The sequence below is a fragment of the Gymnoscopelus braueri genome (genome assembly GCF_963280865.1).
Source record: "Gymnoscopelus braueri genome assembly, chromosome: 9".
In the NCBI taxonomy this organism is placed as follows: Eukaryota; Metazoa; Chordata; class Actinopteri; order Myctophiformes; family Myctophidae; genus Gymnoscopelus; species Gymnoscopelus braueri.
In genome coordinates this window covers 40951183-40970977 of record NC_137610.1, presented here as the reverse complement: position 1 = coordinate 40970977, position 19795 = coordinate 40951183, and the positions used below count along the sequence as shown (strand labels likewise).

Genomic DNA, 19795 nt, shown 5'->3' with positions numbered 1-19795 from the left:
TATACAGTAACCATGACAACCCAGCCTATCCATTATGTTTCAAATATAGGTGACTACTCAATTATTGTCTTTGCTTTTCTATTAGTTTGTTTTTTAATCATTTTTGCGAATATTTTTTAGCATCTGTGAAATTAGCTATAGCTATTTCATTTGTGCTTCTTCCATAAAACAGCAACACAATTTGGATTTACTCACATGTTTGGTGGGCTTCTCCGACGCCTTTAAAGTTGAATAATAATAACAAATGCATGAAAAACAACAACACAATTTGACGTTTACAACAGACCTACATTAAATAAAAAGGCTAAAACCCAGAAACAGTGCTTTCTCCTGTCGTCCTTTCGAGAAATGTCTTGGCCGACGTTAGTAGCTCATCACCTGGATTCAATTAGGCTTCTGGCTGCCCGTCTCATCTCTGCGTCCGCATCAGATGCAATCTACTGTAACTTCTCAACCGTTTACCTCTAGGGGGGGACATTCATTATTTAAAGGCTCAGGGATTGTGAGCAAATTAGGGTTAAATTCACATAGGAGATAGGATTTTGAAAGAAATTTAAAATAAAACTTGTATTTCTCAGATGGAAAATATGCTATTTGGAACTTTCTTACCCCATCATAAAGAATACAATAAAAATATTCTATTTTACTGGCCCCAAATACAGCAGATAGCCTACAGTTAATTGACAAATAATTTATCTTTAAGTGTTAGTGCTTCTATTAAGAGCTGAAGAGAATTAAAAAATGTCTCCACCGTTATGTATTTACTTTAGATGTTGGGACTATGATTTTTTATCACTGGTTTGGCCTTCAACAATAAACAACAACAACAACAAAGGCCCATTATCATTTGAATTTGGTTCTATGGCCAACTACAGTTATATTTTGCTACAATATAGCATTTATTGTAGATGATATGTATAATACATTTAATAGGCTATCTTGCTGATATGAAAGCATTTGAAGTAATATTAGTGATTAGCCAACCTAGCCTATGCTATAACAGTTACAGGCCAACCTGACAGGACCTAATTTCTTGCCAAGTGAAATGTGAAAACAACATTGTATAGCTAAGTTTTGAACCTACAGTAAAATGTACAGTCTATATGTACAGTATACTGTTAATAACCATGTGTCATTCTGAAAAGTAGTGGTGGGTACACACTGTAGATCAGACGGTTGTTGCCATGAGCTAATCATTCCATGTGCCATATAGCCAAGTGTTGAAGGAGTGTTGCCTGTTTATTTATAGGAGTCTCTAAGGTTCCATAGCAAAGGGTTGCTCTTTGAGCTGGTTTCAATTACAGGTCTGGTGAAAGCTGAAAATACAACCTCTATACACACAGGCATATAAATCCATGAAGCGGGCTTTATAGGTGGGGTTTCGTGAGAAAGAATGCACTATGTCTGGGACTCTAAGGACATGTTGGTGATGAAATGTGATCTCCGGAAAAATACATGGGTCAATGTACAAAATGACAACACTGATAGTTATTGAGATGTGTGCAGACTTCTTATTCCCTCCCTCTGAAAACGTTGAAACCCAGGCTTCAACTATAGAGACCTCATGTTGACAGTGGCTGGAATAAATAATATGCAGAGGGGTTTAATTTATAACCTAACAATGAAAAAAGCTATAAGCAATGATATTTAGTTGGTTAGTGCTGTTGGTTAATCTACTGCTGTTGGTTAGTCTACTGTTGGTTTAGTCTACTGTTGGCATTACACTCAGTGCGTCTGGTGGTAGTTAATTAAGAATATGTGTGTCTGTATTATGGAAACAAGGTTGTCTGGTAAGGTTATCTATGGGTTACAGGTATAATGATTATGGAAATGGCTTATTTTTGGCAATTAGAGTACACACTGTATAGTACCTAATGTCATACATCTAGAAATGTTGTATTCTGGCTGAGGTTCAGCATGAGTATGAAGACTGTTTACGCAGGTGAATTGATACTCACAATTTGCTTCTCACAGATTAGCTCCTCTCTTCTGCAGCCAAACACCTACTGTATCTGTATTACTGTCACTAAACTTCGCACAGCTATTAGAATTAGAGATACTATACCATGATAAAAATGAAAGGTTCGTGTTAGACCTTTGATGTCATGCTTTGATTAACAACCCATGTGTGGCTCTCCTTTGACACCGATCCCCCTGCGGTTGCCGCAGTGTGAATTTCGGACGACGCTGTCGACTAAAAAAGGGAAAGGCTTGATCAAGGACTGAAATGATTATCGGGAAGGGGGCGTGGGATTGGACATGTAGAGGTAATTCCAAGGAGGCCTAAACCTCCAGAACTGGGGTATCCAGTTTCATGTCTCACATGCCTGCTTTACCTATCAGCAAAATATACGAACATCAACTTCAGATGACAGCAGTCTAAAATTGGTGGCTATCAAGCTCTAATAACTGGCATAGTGCTTGGGTGGAGTATCTTATACTAGGGTGGAAGCCCTGGGTGAAGGCACTCCTGGGTGAAGACACTTCTGGGTGAAGATGCCTGTCCACTGCTCACATGTACACTGTCTAATGGGAATAGAATAAACACATCTAAGGCTTGTTTAGCACAACAATCTTCACACTCTTAATTAGTTTGGATTAGTCTGGCTTCTCACATTTCACATAGAGTACGATGAGTGCTGACTGAAATGTATGGCACAATCCTTGAATGGTTCACCTTCATATTTCCAAGTTTGTAATTACTGTGTCACTGCAGGCTACTGTGCACAGTAATTACAGCTACTGCACATAGTAGCCTAGCTGCTACTTTTTGTGCACAATTTTACTCAGAGAGTGTACAAATGGACCCATTCACCCTTATGGGGCAGCAGTAGCTAGGTAGAGTGGTTGCTTGGGAATCAGAAGTTTCCTAGTTTGATCCCCCGCTGGGTTAGTGTCCAAGTGTCCTTGAGCAAGGCACCGAACCCCAACTGCCCCTCAATGAGCAGGTTGGTGCATTCCATGGTTTCCTCCATCATTGGTGAGTGAATGTGTGTGTGAATGGGTGAACCATTTACCCAATTCACCCAATAATTTATCCAAAGCGCTTTATAGTGTGCATTACATTCAGAAAGTATAATGAAGGTGCTAAATAAATGCACCATTTGCCATTCATGGGTCCATTTGTACTCTCGCTCAGTGTACACTACTCCAGATGTTGCAGTGAATGTCAAATTCTTACACGGACGGTGCAATGCAAATTTTGCTCTCTGTTGAGATTTGTTCTTGGTAAAAATGCCACTTGTAATAACTGCTGGTGATGGTGTATGTAAATATTTTATATTATAGACCAATGTGTTGATGGAAGAGCCGTCTGCCATACAGTTTGCCCTACATCTATAGGTTCATTCCACACACTGAGACGCTGTCAACACTAACCCTACAGAGCATTCATCAGTCCAGGTCAAATCCCCCCTATTCCATTTACAGCAGCATAGTTGGCACCACAGTGATGGGATCCAAAAGAGCTGTTGACTAGCTGGACAGACCTTCTAAAAATCTTCTTTCAATTATATATAACATACACACATGCACTGCACATGTGTTCATTCACCAAACACACTAATAGCGACTCCGGATACACACTTACAGAAATACACACGCTTTGTAAATACTTGGCCTGGGTGTTTGGAAGGAGGTGAAAGCCAGAGGGAGTCCACTGAAACACGTTACCACTGTGGTGACCTCATGTCTGTAACGGGTAAGGACGGAACCTCGGCTTGTCTATATTTAGACAAAGACAACCTCGGGGGATGATGCACAATAAGAACGCATTTGACTGTGCTTAATTCTTTTTTAATATATAATAATCATATATCATACCACAGTGTGGTGTTTTACACACTATAATCAATTACTAAATTATGATTGATAACAAGGCACAATTATTTCACAATAATAATATAATGACATTAGATCATTGCTTAGTATATTATCTGCTATTTGTAGCTGATGATGTGATATACAGTGATAGCATAGATTTCTGATAATGCTGTGATCAATGCCTTGTGTCATAGACATTTCCTTTTGTTAGTAAGGATGAGGAACCCCAAGATTTATTACCTTGTGTGAATGACTTAACAATATCTTGTTGCCATGGGCATGCCCCGGATTCAAAGGTCATACACCCTGCAGCTTCAGACTTGTAAAACGTATGTTCTAGTGACTATATTCAATTATAATACTTTAAACAAATACAACATCCAAAAGTATGGTCCAAATATTAGGTATTATTGACACGCACTGCTAACCAATGGGAAATCATGACGACTGAAAAATGTAAATTCTGTCTGGGTCGTGAATCTTGAATTCTAAGAGCCTTTTTTTATTGTGACTCATCTGTCAACGTGATGTGGACATTCCTCTCTCTGTTTGTTATTGTTTGTTTCCTTGGATACGGTCAAGGCCTGACACCTTAGCTTGACCCAGACATTCGTTTGGTCACTGCTGATACATTAGCAGCAGGACGCCCGCTGCGGGAAGCACCATGTCCTGATTGACACTGACATTTGATTCTGACATCCAGCCCAGCGGCGAGATCAGAAGGTTGTGGTCTTCTGTGGGCCAGCCGGTTGATAAATCTAAAAAAAGTGAAGAAAGAAAACCTTGTTTGTTCAGATAAAAGATCTGCTAGTAAGTTATGACAACAGAAGTCTGCTGACAACCAACTAATAACTGATAGCCACACCATGTATTATCCATGTATTATTATTAATATGCTGCTTTGTCTATAACAACAAGATTTAGGGAACCGATACTGCTTGATCTGTAGTGGCATCGTTTTTTCTTTATAGTTAGTTTTAGTTTGTCTATATAAGTGGATCTATATATGTAGACACATATGTGTCACATATTTGTATGGATAGAGGTTTATATGTGCACATTTGTGTATATGGGTAAATATGTAGTTATTATATTTTCTTAATCTTTTTCTCTATTTGTGTCTGTGTCACCAGGTGTATAAAATGTGTTAATTGGGACAAACCTAAACTGGACAATTTATGAATGATTTGCAATAAAAGTGTGAAAAAAGTGTGGAAAGCAGAAAGAAACTTGTTTGTTGCCACAGTGGTATGAAATAAATCAGACCTTGAACTTGGGTGGGGATAAAACAGAAGTACCTGCTTTGTCTAGTCTATATTGTGTGGGAACTGAACAGAATCCAACTAGGATTAACATATAATTGACTGTAAGTGTAGCTGTTTTTTACACCTCAGTATCTCGGTGACCCCAGGCCTAGGTTACATGTCTTTGGGGGCCCCCATGTTCCAAGTTGTAAAATCGAACCCTTTAAACGCTGTGAACGGGGAGTGTTATTTTGGCAGTGGCTCCCTCAAGAAGACACTCTCCCTCCATGCCTACTCAAGTGTCAGTCAAGCCAGCAGTTTCCACTGGCATGGTTCAGGAGGGCCCCAGGTTATATGGCTACATGCTTCAAAACACATTAAGAAATCACTGCATACTCACCAAGACAGCTCCAAGATAGCCACATAGCCTACTAATTTGTAGGGTGGATCACTAATGTGGTATTTTATTCATGTTAGACCTGGGATTTCCCCGGACTGGAAACCATTAGTACCTAACAGGTGTTAACAAGAGTGAGACTGCAGGGGCTCACTCACTGTTAATAATATTTAAAAAAGCTATGCCATTCAGGGAAAGATTTCAGTTCATTTTCACTCAATGCTTAGGCCTACTTAAACTGCACGCCACAAACAGAGTGCACTGACTGAGCCACAGAGGGACAGACAGCAGCAGCAAGTGTCATCACGTCAGGATCGTCAGCCAAGTTGGGGAGGGCTTTGGAGTTTAAACTGGTGTGAATATGATAGCCACCTCTAGCCACTGGGTAAGCTTATGCAAGTGGTGGTGATCCATGCATTTCAAAGTTGATCATTCTAAAGGACTAACCCAACAAGAGGAGAGTTATAAAAACTAGAGCAACCGTTCTGGACATCAGTCAACAACTAACGGTGGCAACCTGTTGGGACTTTCAGAGCAAGGATTTTGCTTTCTAATATATATAGCGTCGGCCTGTTCCAGAAAGAGTGGGGGCGACGCACAGTCAAAGACCAAGGGTCGGGGACGAGGAGGTGAGTGAGGGATTACCCTCGGTGGGTCAAAAATGACCGTGGTGTCCCCAGAGAACCACGACGAGCCTGTAGTCCTCGATGTGGCCGATTTGGAGCGAGCAGGCCAAGAATGCAGCGAGAGGGTCGTCATCAACATCTCAGGTCTACGTTTTGAAACACAATTAAAGACACTCTCTCGCTTCCCGTCCACACTGTTGGGTGATCCGCGTAAAAGGATGCGCTTTTTTGATCCTTTGAGAAATGAATACTTTTTCGACAGGAACAGGCCCAGCTTTGACGCTATCCTTTATTATTACCAGTCAGGGGGGAGGCTCCGGAGACCTGTCAACGTGCCCACTGACATATTCATGCAAGAAATCAAGTTTTATGAGCTCGAGGAGGAGGCTATAGAGATCTATAAAGACGACGAGGGCATGATGAGGGAAGAAGAACGTCCAATGCCTGATATGGAGTTTCAGCGCCAGATATGGCTGTTGTTCGAATACCCCGAGAGTTCAGGACCCGCGAGGGGGGTCGCCATAGTATCTGTTATGGTTATTTTGATATCCATTATCATCTTCTGCTTGGAAACATTGCCCGAGTTCAGAGAAGTTGCCACGTGGAACGACAGCCCCGTAAACAGCTCGAGTCCTGGGAAAAAACCCAGCCTGTTCTCAGATCCATTTTTTCAGGTTGAGACACTTTGCATAGTGTGGTTCTCCTTTGAATTTTTGATGAGGTTTCTCTCGTGTCCCAGCAAACCGGCCTTCTTTAAAAACCTCATGAACTCGATAGATGTCGTGGCAATTGCACCTTACTTCATCACACTGGGCCTGGACCTGGCGGACCACCAGGGCGGCAGCGAACAGGCTGCGTCCTTGGCCATCCTGAGGGTGATCCGTCTCGTCCGAGTCTTCAGGATCTTCAAGCTCTCCAGACACTCCAAGGGTCTCCAGATCCTCGGCCAGACGCTCAACGCCAGCATGAGGGAACTGGGACTGCTCATATTCTTCCTGCTGATAGGAGTTATTTTATTCTCTAGCTCCGTGTATTTCGCAGAGGCCGAGGACCCCGAGTCCACGTTCTCCAGTATACCCGATGCGTTCTGGTGGGCCGTGGTGACCATGACCACGGTGGGATACGGGGACATGTGTCCCTCCTCCATTGGGGGTAAATTCGTTGGATCTCTGTGCGCCATCGCCGGCGTACTGACCATAGCCTTACCTGTCCCCGTAATTGTGTCAAATTTCAATTATTTCTACCACAGAGGAAACGAGCAGGAGGAAAGCCATGAGTACGTACACGTGACGTGTGGGCATCAGCAGCAGACCCCCTTTATTGGTGAATTCAACTCAAACTCTAACGGCAGTCACTCTGACTCGACTGTCGCCAAGCTGTCACTCATCGACGATGACGACGAATGTGACCGTTTGAAATACGTTAACTTCAGTCCATGTGAGCAGTACGCAGGACAACTGACAGATGTATAGAATCACATAAAGCACGTACATAGTGTCTTGGTGAGTGTTCTGGAGAACATAGACAGAAGCTGCTGAAGGTCTCTGTTGTAGGCCTACAGCCTAGATGTGTAGTGTACTGCAGTGGTTCTCAACCTGTGGGTCCCCACATGATTGGGGGGGGGGGGCTAGATGACAGTGAAGTGACAGTTTAAGGACGTTTGTTTAAGACACATTTTTAAAAATGAAAGGAAAAGAAGACCATTACTGCATCAAAAGTAATCAACAAACTATAGGCCTACTATAAAAACTGGTCAAACATTGGCCAAATTGTCTAATAACATAAGAGGCAAAAATTGTGAAAATAGCAGATCAACATTGTGAGCTTGTAGATTTGCTATTTTCACAATATTTCTCTGTGGAATCAAACTAAACGTATTGCCTCAACTGCTACAATTCCAAGTGCTTGTCAGGGTGGTGGGTCCCCAGTTAAAATATGATTTATTATTATTATTATTTTATTTTTTGGGGAGGGGGGGCGTCCCCAGTTCAAATATGACTATTTTGAGGGGTTCCCCAGTTCAAATATGATAATATTGGGGGGTCCCCAGTTCAAATATGATTATTTTGGGGGGTCGCGGACTGAGAACCACTGGTGTATCGTGTATACTGTAGAGTTGTACTGTATGCTGCGAAAATTATAGGCCTAATGCACGTTTTTCTTATTTTCTCTAATCATTGCCTTTATGATAACAAACTTCTCTCGGCATTTCTTCTTGTTGTTGGACCAATGGTTTGTGCTACGCCTGAATATGTGAGCTTCGAGCGCCACGGCGTGGTTGATTAAAAACGATGCAGACCCTTATATCTACTATTTGCTCGAGATTAACAACAGTGTGTGGAATATTAACATATAATATTAATTCGTAGCCTACTACTTTGTGTTGTAACTGTAGCGCTGAGGAGTGTTGCTGTTGATTGTGCGTAACTGTGCGTAATAGATGCCTGGCTGCCTGCCAGTAGTGGAAAAAGTACTCAAATGTTTTACTTAAGTAAAAGTATCAATACTGCAATGTATTCTGTTCCAGAATTCAAAATTTACTTGAGTAAAAGTACAAAAAAGTATTGGTATTAAAATGTACGTAAAGTGCCAAAAGTAGAAAGTACTCATTATGCAGAATGTCCCATTTCACAAGTTTTCAAATGCATAACATTTATAAAAATCTTTTGAAAATAGCAGATCTACAAGCTCACAATGCGTCGCATGGTGACGCATAAGTTTTCAAATAATTGTAGTGGAGTAAAAGTACAATATTTGCCTCGAGGTGTATTGGAGTAGAAGTAAAAGAACAGAAAATTGGAAATACTCCAGTAAAATAAAAATACCTCATTTTACTTAAGTTAAGTTACTTTAAGTACAGTACTTGAGTACATATACTTAGTTACTTTCCACCACTGCTGCCTGCATTAATTGCACTTGATGAGATGTTATATATACTTATATTGTACAATAGTGAGCTTTGTTTTCTCCCTATTTGCAGGAGGCACAGGGTAAAATAACGTCAGAAGCAACTCCCCAAAAAAGTATCTGCCTGTAAGAAATGGAAGTGGACATTGCTATATCATGGACAGTGCCATCAAAACAACATTCTTTTTCTTAGGCCCTATAGATGACCATGCTTTCTTTCTATAAGTGGCCTGGCCTTATGTACATAATGGTGCTTTTTGTATGAATTTGATATTTTTTTCCGTGTTGAGCTTTTTTGATCTAATCACGTCAAGTGGTTTAGATTGTGTTAACTTAATTGTAACTTGCTGTTCTAGCACTAGTTTTCCCAGAAGACCTTTTTGTTATGACGTCTGCATGAAACAAACCAATTGTAAGTCACACAAATGTAAGGAAAGATATATATTTTTCTAATATGAAGATGTATGTGAACTTTTAGTCCATATTCTTTTTTTTTTATAAATAAATTATTTTCAGAAAATATTGAATTTCTTATTCCCCCTCTTTATATCAATCAGATTAGACCCACACGAATCTATAAAACGAATTTGCCTAAAATAAGCTGAAATGCCGTTTAATCAGTTCCATATGTAGCCTACCTTGTTTATGTTATGTGTATGTTTTAATTGGGCTACAAACCTTTGGTGCCGAATAGGGAAATGAGAGAACTGCAATAGCCTATAAATGGTCTTGCCACAAATTCCATTAACTAAGTAAAATGTCTGATGAATAGGCTATATCTATTTTTATAGGCTTTTATATTACGGTATGTGGGTTCATTTGTATAGAATTTGAACGCGAGGAACGGTTCAAGTCAGCCCACAACAACGGTAACTCAAACCCAAGTTGTGGTGGAAGAAAATAAAAGCTAAACATACAGGTATCCTATTAAAATAGTGCTTATGAAAAAAAAAATAGCCTACAGCTATTAGCTACCTGGGTGGTTGCGTTCTAATTTATCCCTGGAATTTAAACCAGGGGTCTCCAACATTTTTCAGGCCAAGCTAAGCAAGGAGCCCTTATAGCTGAGAGAGAGAGAGAGAGAGAGATGAAGCAGGGACCCCCCACTACATTGGCTTCATGTTAAATGTGTGTTTTTAGACACTTAACCATTTAAACCTAGCCTGGCTAATTCAAACCCTTAATACTTTGTAAACTTGATCTTTGATTCTGCACTTGGTCTGCTCTTTTCCCTTCTAAACCAAACCTCTTTTCCAGCTAATGTTCTACTCGGAATAGGGATGCTAGGGGTTCAGGTGATTAATGTAAATACATCTTATCACACAAAGATTTGGTGTACCCCCTGTAGTAACTCTGGGGACCCCCTAGGGGTCCCGGAACCCCTGTTGAAGACCCCCTGATTTAAACCAATTGACACGCGCTTTGAGGCGAGTCAATCAGGGACAATCGCAATCACGTGGTGCTGTCCGTGGTGCTGAAACGGTAACCGGAAGACTCGCCCCAAAACACGCTCACCTCCATTTTTCTCGCGGACCGCTCGCCCCCAGCGTTTCTTGTATTTGTTTTACCTAGGATAAGGTTAGAAATAAGTTTAGGGTTAGACATAGTTTTACTGAGGTTAAGTTTAGGATAGGAATAAGGTTAGTTTTAGGCATAGTTCACTGAGGTTACGTTTAGGAATAAGGTTAGGTTTTAGGCATAGGCCTAGTTTACTGAGGTTACGTTTAGGAATAAGGTTAGGTTTTAGGCATAGTTTACTGAGGTTACGTTTAGGAATAAGGTTAGGTTTTAGGCATAGTTTACTGAGGTTACGTTTAGGAATAAGGTTAGGTTTTAGGCATATTTACTGAGGTTACTTTTAGGAATACCTGGTGGCAACCGTTCGGAGGTCGCCGGATTTGCCCCCGGGCGACTGTGTTTTGGGGCGAGCGTTCTGGAGGCTTCTTTGCAGTGTCGAGCAGAGCAGCAGAGACAGGCAGGCGTGAAGAAGCATAACCGTTGTTATAATAACTCTCCCACCTATAGTAGCCATGTGAGATTATGTGTGAATCCTGAGATCCAGTGGTTGACTTTCACCAACTGAACATCTGTATTGTAGAGATATACATTATGCTATAATGACATGATAGTCCTTGTAAAGTTTATCCCAAGCTCTCCCTCTTAGATCAGATATTTGCGCTAATGCTGGCACACAAGTGCTCTTGTTTTTGTGGTGTAGTAGAGAACTTCTGGCAGCGTGCTTTAGTACAGCCCGGTCTGCATTGCGTCGAACCCCCCCCCCCCCCCCTGCACCCGCCTCCCTTCATCCATCCTCCACTCCTTTCCTCTCCTCTCCTCTCCATCACCTCCACCACCGCTGTAGCTATACTTCCAAGTGAAAAACACAACAACATGATTGATATGAAAAAGAAAAAAGAAAAGCATGTGACCCTCCACATGAATTGTTTCTCTCTCATGTTTAGACACGCCAGGTCTCTATTATAATGCTCTTATAGCTGAAGTGAAACACATTCTGCCCGTCATCTTGTCTACTCGCATAACCGCGGATTTGTGCTGATGCAGTAATGTCTGGAAATGTCAAGGGCTGCTTATTGCCCCTTAATGTATCTCCCCTCTGAATTGCAGCATAAGAATTTCTCCTGCGGTAGGAGGCTGGCTACAGCCATTCACACTGACTGAGGTGCCGCTGCACCGACAAGACACACACTGCGGCTCTCTGATGATGCACGTTTTCCTTTCGTTTAGCTTTTTTTCTCCTTTATTGTCACAATTTGATCTGTGGCTTGCCTAATGATATTTCAATGTAGAGAACTTAGGAGTATAATAGTTTATGGGTTTTTATAGGTTTATTCGATTGTGACGGACATGGTAGGATGTGATCTGCAGCACAGGAAAGACTCCAGCTGTTTTCTGGTGGGTGTAATGTAAAGTGTTAACGCCATATGACAACCACGGGGTGACCCTGTCGGTGGATGACTTTACACGGGAATAAGACGCACTCCTCGGGACCCTTCAACGGTCAACCCAAGGTAAGCCTATAACCTGATAACATTACAGAGAAGGTTTAATCTTATAAACCTTTGTTAAGAGACATTGTCTAAGAATGTAATTGTTTTCAATACGCTTGTATGCGTGTTTGTAGTGAACATGACTGGCTTTGCAGATTCAAATCTTATGCGTCACAACATAGGCTAATTGACACTGATGAGAGTATCAATAAGTGCCCGGTGTCATTAGCACTGGCATGGTGGCAGGTAATGGATTACATGTTCCTATAGTACTGAATGTTTCCACTTGTATAGTGGGCTAAGAAAAGCAAATATATAAATAAATAAATATATGGCAGAAATCGCTGAGCTAGCAAATATCTCGGCTGTTCGATCCATTCTTTTTTCCTTTTTTTTTTTTCTTCCTCTCTGACTGGGTGACAGAGGCAGCAGCAGTAGCAGATGCAGCGGGGAACAGCAATGGTCGAGTCAGCGAGAACCGCAGTGGAGCCGCACTGAGGCAAAGCCAGCAACCCCCCTATCTGGGGACTACAACAACACATTTGTGGGAGTGGGGAGCACTACAGTGGAAATTTGATCAAAAACCCGAATGCCTGCTTGATCAGAACGACCGGAACCATCCTTCAGAATGACCGTAGTAGCAGGAGATAACATGGACGAGACAGCGGCCGTACCGGGACACCCGCAGGACACTTATCCCCCGGACCATGACGACCACGATTGCTGCGAGCGGGTGGTCATCAACATCGCCGGCCTGCGGTTCGAGACGCAGCTGAAGACTCTCTCTCAGTTCCCAGAGACTCTGCTGGGCAACCCGAAGAAGAGGATGCGATACTTTGATCCCCTTCGAAATGAATATTTCTTTGACAGAAACCGCCCCAGCTTTGATGCCATCCTTTATTACTACCAGTCCGGGGGCCGCCTGAGGAGACCCGTGAACGTCCCGCTGGATATGTTTTCGGAAGAGATTAAGTTTTATGAGCTGGGAGTGGACGCGATGGAGAAGTTTCGCGAGGATGAGGGCTTCATCAGAGAGGAAGAGCGACCGTTGCCCGAGAAGGAGTTCCAGCGTCAAATCTGGCTGCTCTTCGAGCACCCAGAGAGTTCAGGCCCTGCTAGAGGGATTGCCATTGTTTCTGTGATGGTCATTCTGATCTCCATTGTAATATTTTGTTTAGAGACTCTACCAGAATTGAAAGAGGACCCAGCTGGTCGGATGGTCCAAGTTGGGAACAGAACTGTTTATTACAAGCCAAACATCCTCACAGACCCATTCTTCATCATCGAGACCCTCTGTATAATCTGGTTCTCCTTTGAGTTGATAGTACGCTTTATTGCATGTCCTAGTAAACCGGCCTTCTTCAAGAACATGATGAACACTATTGATATAGTGGCCATCATTCCTTACTTCATCACACTAGGTACCGAGTTGGCTGAAGATCCGGAGAAAGAGGGGGTGGGGGAGCAGGCGACATCTCTAGCCATCCTCAGGGTCATCCGTCTGGTCAGAGTCTTCAGGATCTTCAAGCTGTCACGACACTCAAAAGGATTGCAGATTTTGGGGCAGACCCTCAAAGCCAGCATGCGGGAGCTTGGATTGTTGATCTTCTTTCTGTTCATAGGTGTCATCTTGTTCTCCAGCGCCGTGTACTTTGCAGAGGCCGAGGAGCAAGGATCCTATTTCCATAGCATCCCAGACGCTTTCTGGTGGGCTGTTGTGTCCATGACAACTGTGGGCTATGGGGACATGGTCCCTGTTACTATAGGGGGCAAGATTGTAGGCTCGCTGTGTGCCATTGCCGGAGTGCTGACGATTGCACTCCCGGTGCCTGTCATTGTATCCAACTTCAACTACTTTTACCACCGGGAGACGGAGGGAGAGGAGCAGGCCCAGCTGCTCAATGTTGACCCAAATATACCCTCCGAAACTAATTCTAGCCGCCGTAGTTCATCGAGCGTCAGCAAATCAGAGTATATGGAGATCGATGGAGATATTAACAATAGCATCGACAATTTTAGAGAAGCTAACCTCAGAACTGGCAACTGCACTATAGCCAACCAGAACTGTGTAAATAAAAGCAAGCTGCTTACTGATGTGTAGACCCCCAGTTATAGGCACCATACATGGGATCTCTATGAGACTGTCATATTATGAGGAGTGTAGACTATCAGTTAGGAATGCTTTCATTTACCTCCCCAAAGCGCTCCATGGCATTAGGCCAATAACCATGCTCAGCTATATAGAAAGGAAATCGAAAAAACAAAGCTGTTAAAGTATATGACAGGTAAATAGAGTAATTAATGCTTATGATCCTGCAAATAGGCCTATATACATATTCTGAAAAAATAAAAAATAATAATACAAAAAAAATCAACTATTACGCACATGACGCGGCGCAACCGGAATCGAACGCAGAGCCATTCACGATGACTTATCAGAGGACAAAGCGTGAGAACTACAATGTTATGCATGGATTTACAGATAACATGTCCGCGAGTTGCACATGATCGCATCATAAAAGTCTACAGAGACCAACGCGGGCATCTACGGCAATGGTTCTCAAACTTTTACATTTCAAGGTCTCCCCTCAACTCTGACAGGATACAAATGGAACCAAATGGACCCATTACTAGGGTCCATTTGGCTTCATCTGTATACTGTCAGAGTTACAGACTTGTAAGGGTCAATTTAGACCCCTCTAAAGGAACCCAGAGAGTCCCTGGAATCCACTTTGAGAACCACTGATCCACAGACCAGTGGTCGGCACGTGGAGGTTATAGGCAACACCCTCTCAAAGGATCTACTTATTCAGCAAAGCACCTTATAGGAAACAGACTGATCTGTCCCGTTTTGGATGTAAAGAAATGGTGATACTCGCTTCACGGACATCCGCAATGCTGCTATTTTCCAGCAGATGCTGTAATTATGATATGATATCACCAAGTGATTCAATGCCATGCCCTTTAGATGCAACACAGCACAATGATAAAAGAAAAGAGCTTCACGTGAGCATGTTTAGAGACTTTACATTTTGATATTGGCATGCATGAGACATACCTCATAATGGTAAAGATGTTCTTTTGGATCCCCGCCACCATTCCAATCTTCTCATACATTTTCACAACGAGTGCACTGGATAGTTTTTTTAATTTGAAATGCAAATCATTTAGAAGTATAGGAATTGAATGTTAATTCTTAAGGGAACAGTACATAAATGAGATCATAGCATGAAAAAAGTAATCTGCATTATGGCCTATTGACTGAGGTACATTTGTATCCTGGTACTGTATATTTAATGCATGACATCAGTATACAGCTTGTTGCAGTTCAGGCACTTTGTAGTGCCATATTGTCAGGGAAACTAAGGAATTTAACCCTGGATGTTTTCTGAAACGTGACAAAATATATCCAAACCCAACTCGGGGATGCAGAATTTCTAATTTAAAGAGTAGTCGAAGAAGCTGAAGAAATAATATCAAAAATGCATATAATCATAATAAGCACCAATAACAGTATTACTTCAATAGTGCAGTGCATGGACCTTCTTTGAACAAGAAACGTTAAACATATTATGAGTCATGCTTCCATTTTAACACCAAATTTTAGAACATGTTGGTTTTGAAACCGCAGAAAATAACTATACCAAAATTATCTTCATATTGCAAAGAATTGTTTTGACATTAGTTGCTAGTGCCTTTACCCCCCCCCCCCCCCCCCAGGCTAGGCGTCACAGGGGGGCGTGAGGGGGCAACTCCCCCTCAACCGGACCATCTCGCCCCCTAAGTCAAGACTGCCAGTTTAAAAAAAAACCTTCTGGTACTTTTTAATTAATAGCGTTTCGGCGTCAAGCCTTCCTCAGCGTGTTAAGAAAGCGGTTAGTGTTGTTTTGTGTACCAGGAGGGACTGATAGACAGACAGACATGACCAGGACTTCAGCTGCTTTGCGCGTGCGCCGTCCGTACTTACGCACCCTCCCCACTACCGTTGTCGGCTAGCGGCGCGCCGGGCCTGTTCCCCTCTCGCCAACAGTACCGGTGAAAGTGCCTCTGTACTTTGGATTCCATGAAGTTGAGCAGATCTGGTGTAGTTCCTGTTTTCCACAATTTTATGCTGTTGATGATATCATGAATGATGATGACAATGCTGATCAAGGTCTGAAACGGCAAGAGAATGTTTTGTTGACAAAAATGATCCACGACTGTCATGCACAACCCCGTTCCCATGCTGTCATGCACTTAAAAATGCCCTTAAGCATCAGCTATATTGTCACATTTCAACAGTCCAGATAAGAAGGGAATATTCGTTGCTTTTAACATGTTCTGCCTGTGTTCTGTTCCTAATTGTTTATGTTTGTGTTTATGTGCCATGAACCTTTTCAGTCTTTCTACCTCAGTGAGGTCATTGCTAAACTAACTGCAGAGCTGCAAGCTTCAGTGCAGTCCTTCCTTTGCCAATGTAAAATGGATCCTTAGGTGTAAACTGCAGTCATGCAATACTGAGCTCGAGAGTAGTCCCAAAACATCACCTTTACACGAGCACTTAAGACAAATAGTGTACCAACCCTGCTCCTTTCCTCTTTCCCTCTAGCTACGCACAATCAAAAACATGCATTTGTAGAGCATCATTTATAGAGATTGCCTGACTCTCCAAACTAGATGGGATTGACTGTTTTGTGTGTCATTTGCTAGGAAATAATGGCCTATACCATTGTGCCCTAGAAACATTAGCTTGAATGTGTTAATACAGCTGTCTGGAAAAGACAGTTGGAAATGTTTGACATAAATCTGTCACATTGCAATCCTTGGGCATTACAATGCACATCACGTGCAGTCTCTCTATTTTGCACAATCATTTTGTTAAGTTGATCCACTAAACCTGCTTGTTAGACATTATCATATAGTATAGTATACAAGTAGTAGTTTAATATATTGTTACTCAACATTTAAATGTACAGGTAGATAGGCTGACTGCAAGGTGACAAAGCATAATGACACTACTTGAAAATGCTTCATCAACATCACTCTATGCTTACGCTGAAATCAGTTGTGTCAAATATATTCATTACAGTCATTGAATAGAAAAGTATTTTACCCCTTTTTCTTCTTTTTCAGATTTTAAGAATCACAAAGCCCTGTAAAAACTCACCAAGGCAGTGTTTCCTGAATGTCATTTCTGTTGGCTGCAAAGGCTACTCTTTGCGAGCACTATAGGACCCATTTATTGTACCATCATGCATTACCTGGGGAAGCAAGCTTACATGGACAGTTTGTTGGGACAAGATTATTTTGATTCTGTGAATCTAGATCAGATGATTTGTTATTGCTAGCTGGTTGGTTAGCATAGGGTACTGTATGTGCTTTTCATAATTGGTACTAATCATTGTACTGTATTGCTGAAGAAGAGAATTTGCCTCAGGCTGGGCAATTAAGCCGAATTCACCCTTGGTTTTATGACGGTGTCGCTTGCCGACAATCTGCTGTTTTCAGCAAGTGACACCATCTTGCAAGAAAGTATGAATTAGGCTTTACTCGAGAGCCATTCTAGATGTCAGTGACTTATCATGAGTGCAAAAAAGATAAACCTCCATGTCAGGGATCCTCAACAATGGATACTCATTAAGAAGGGCATCAAAATCTACATAAAAACACCCCAATACCACATATTATAACTCTACATTGAGAAAGACCAGAACAAAATTATAGCAAACCTATAGTATATCATACATACTATACAACTCACTGGTAATTCAGGTAATTGATATCTTGGCTTTTGTCATGTGAGTTTCTCCAATGACTGAGGCTTATGTGTTGGACAAGTGCTGATTTGTGGAACATGTCCTCCTAGTTACTGTACACCCCACAGTTCAAAGCGAAGTTAAGAGAATACATTTGATTACCCCTCACAGTATAAGTGTAGTGGCTTGTATTGTTATGAGGGCAATCTATGTATGGTGCTATGCATTCTATGACCCAACAGAACGTGCATTGTAACAGCAATAGAAAAGCAGATACCCATTTCTTAGATGCTTTTTTGTGAAGTGGGGGAGGTCTTGTTTTGGACAGAAACTGCGGATCACTTGACAGCTACTGACAATATGGCTGTTTATGTACTAACCTCTCTTACATTCTGCTCTATGATTCTGTCAGCAGGGGCTCAATGATAGAGGAGAACATCTACCCCCCATCTTAACAAAGAAGCCAAATATGTAATAGGTACTGCAATTAGTGGCAGTCCTCGTTAAGCCAGGTTTATACACCGTCATACAACGGAGCATGAATTAGGCATCATCCTCCTCCTGACTGGACTAACTGGAGTGGTTTTCCAGTCAGATCCAAGGTTGCTGAAGGCGGCTATAGGTGAACATATAGCACAGTCCCAAAGGAACAGCTCGTAATGCACTTAGAGGATGCTAGCATCAACCCATTGGACTGAATGGATGTGTGCTGATGTGTTGTGGGGGAGTCGGAGAAGGTGCCTATATTGTTTCACGTATATGTTTATTTTTTTGCAATGTTTAGCCTAATGTTTCAGAAATGATGCTCCTCTAAAAGAAAATATGAGTGAGAAGGTCACCAAAAAAAAAAGAAATCAAGATATTCACCTAATTAAACTATAAGGGAAAACTATTCTATCAATGTATTAAGAACACAACGCCATTTTAGCTACAGAAAATAGAAAATAGCAACTACTATATATTGCAATTATGAAAACCAATGATGAATTTTAATGTGTTTCCTTGTGTGTCCTATTTTGTTCTTGTGGCACTGTACTATGACTGATTATTTTAGGAAGAACATGCCATAATACTGAAATATCAAAGACTCATTACGTTCCTTCGGCAAGCCATGATGATGAACCTATTATGATCAATTGTACACTGTACACTAAATGATATGGCCAAATGGACAAAACGTGTATTAGCATTAATACATATGGTCTCTCTCTTTGTTGCTTTTAAGAAGAAAAAAAAAGAAATTTCATTCTGACACCATACTAACAATTCAGTCACCAAAATCTACAGCTAATGTATAGATACCTATCTCTACAGCAACCTACTGATCGCAAAAACTTGCATGATCAATGGAAGACTGCATGAGCTTTGCCTTTCAAACTGTGGATCAACTATAATATGGTTGCATCATTTAAAAAACCCTTGCTTTCACCCAGGCGTCCACAAGGCCCTGTTCAGAACTTGATTTCAAATGTCTGGTTGTAATGTACAGCTTATGATCGCCAGACTCTGTATGTGAGCAAGGTCATTAAAGTCAAATTTATACTTCTTCACACAATGGTGTCGCTTATCCAAAATAACAGATTTATAAGCCGACAATGCATCAGATTAGATGCATGATCAGATCTAAATGATCATTTAGATTAGAAATCTGTTATTTTCTGCCTCCTATTTACTGCCTCCCCCTGGTCAGCCGGGGCGCCTGATGGAGGGGAAAGGAACTGGTTGGAATAACGTGTTCCTTCCACACGCTAAGTCCTACCAGGGAAACTCCCCCCTGTCAGGTGATAAAAAGCGGCCTGCTCACTCCTCATGCATTGAAGAAAGCATCAGTGCAGGGCTACCAAAAAAAGGAACTGGTTGGAATAACGTGTTCCTTCCACACGCTAAGTCCTACCAGGGAAACTCCCCCCTGTCAGGTGATAAGAAGCGGCCTGCTCACTCTCCTCATGCATTGAAGAAAGCATCAGTGCGGGGCTACCAAAAAAAGGAACTGGTTGGAATAACGTGTTCCTTCCACGCGCTACGTCCTACCGCGGAAACTCCCCCCAGTCAGGTG

General features: G+C 41.8%; 2 protein-coding genes across 2 annotated transcripts; both read left to right on the top strand.

The window, feature by feature from the left end:
• Nucleotides 1-5894: 5894 nt before the first annotated feature.
• LOC308092631 (shaker-related potassium channel tsha2-like) lies at nucleotides 5895-9440 on the top strand. The gene is made up of 2 exons (XM_080438645.1): nucleotides 5895-7591; nucleotides 9070-9440. The coding sequence occupies exon 1, from the start codon at nucleotides 6125-6127 to the stop codon at nucleotides 7559-7561; it is 1437 nt and encodes a 478-aa protein (XP_080294771.1). The 5' UTR covers nucleotides 5895-6124; the 3' UTR covers nucleotides 7562-7591; nucleotides 9070-9440.
• Nucleotides 9441-12632: 3192 nt separating this feature from the next.
• On the top strand, nucleotides 12633-14105 carry LOC308092630 (potassium voltage-gated channel subfamily A member 1-like; the record flags this gene model as incomplete). The annotated part of the gene is made up of 1 exon (XM_080438644.1): nucleotides 12633-14105. One exon carries the CDS (start codon nucleotides 12633-12635, stop codon nucleotides 14103-14105), a length of 1473 nt encoding a protein of 490 aa, XP_080294770.1.
• Between the last annotated feature and the right edge of the window lie 5690 nt (nucleotides 14106-19795).

Coding starts and splice junctions, on each gene's coding strand:
- LOC308092631 (XM_080438645.1), top strand. CDS start 6,125: ATGACCGTGGTGTCCCCAGAGAACCACGACGAGCCTGTAGTCCTCGAT.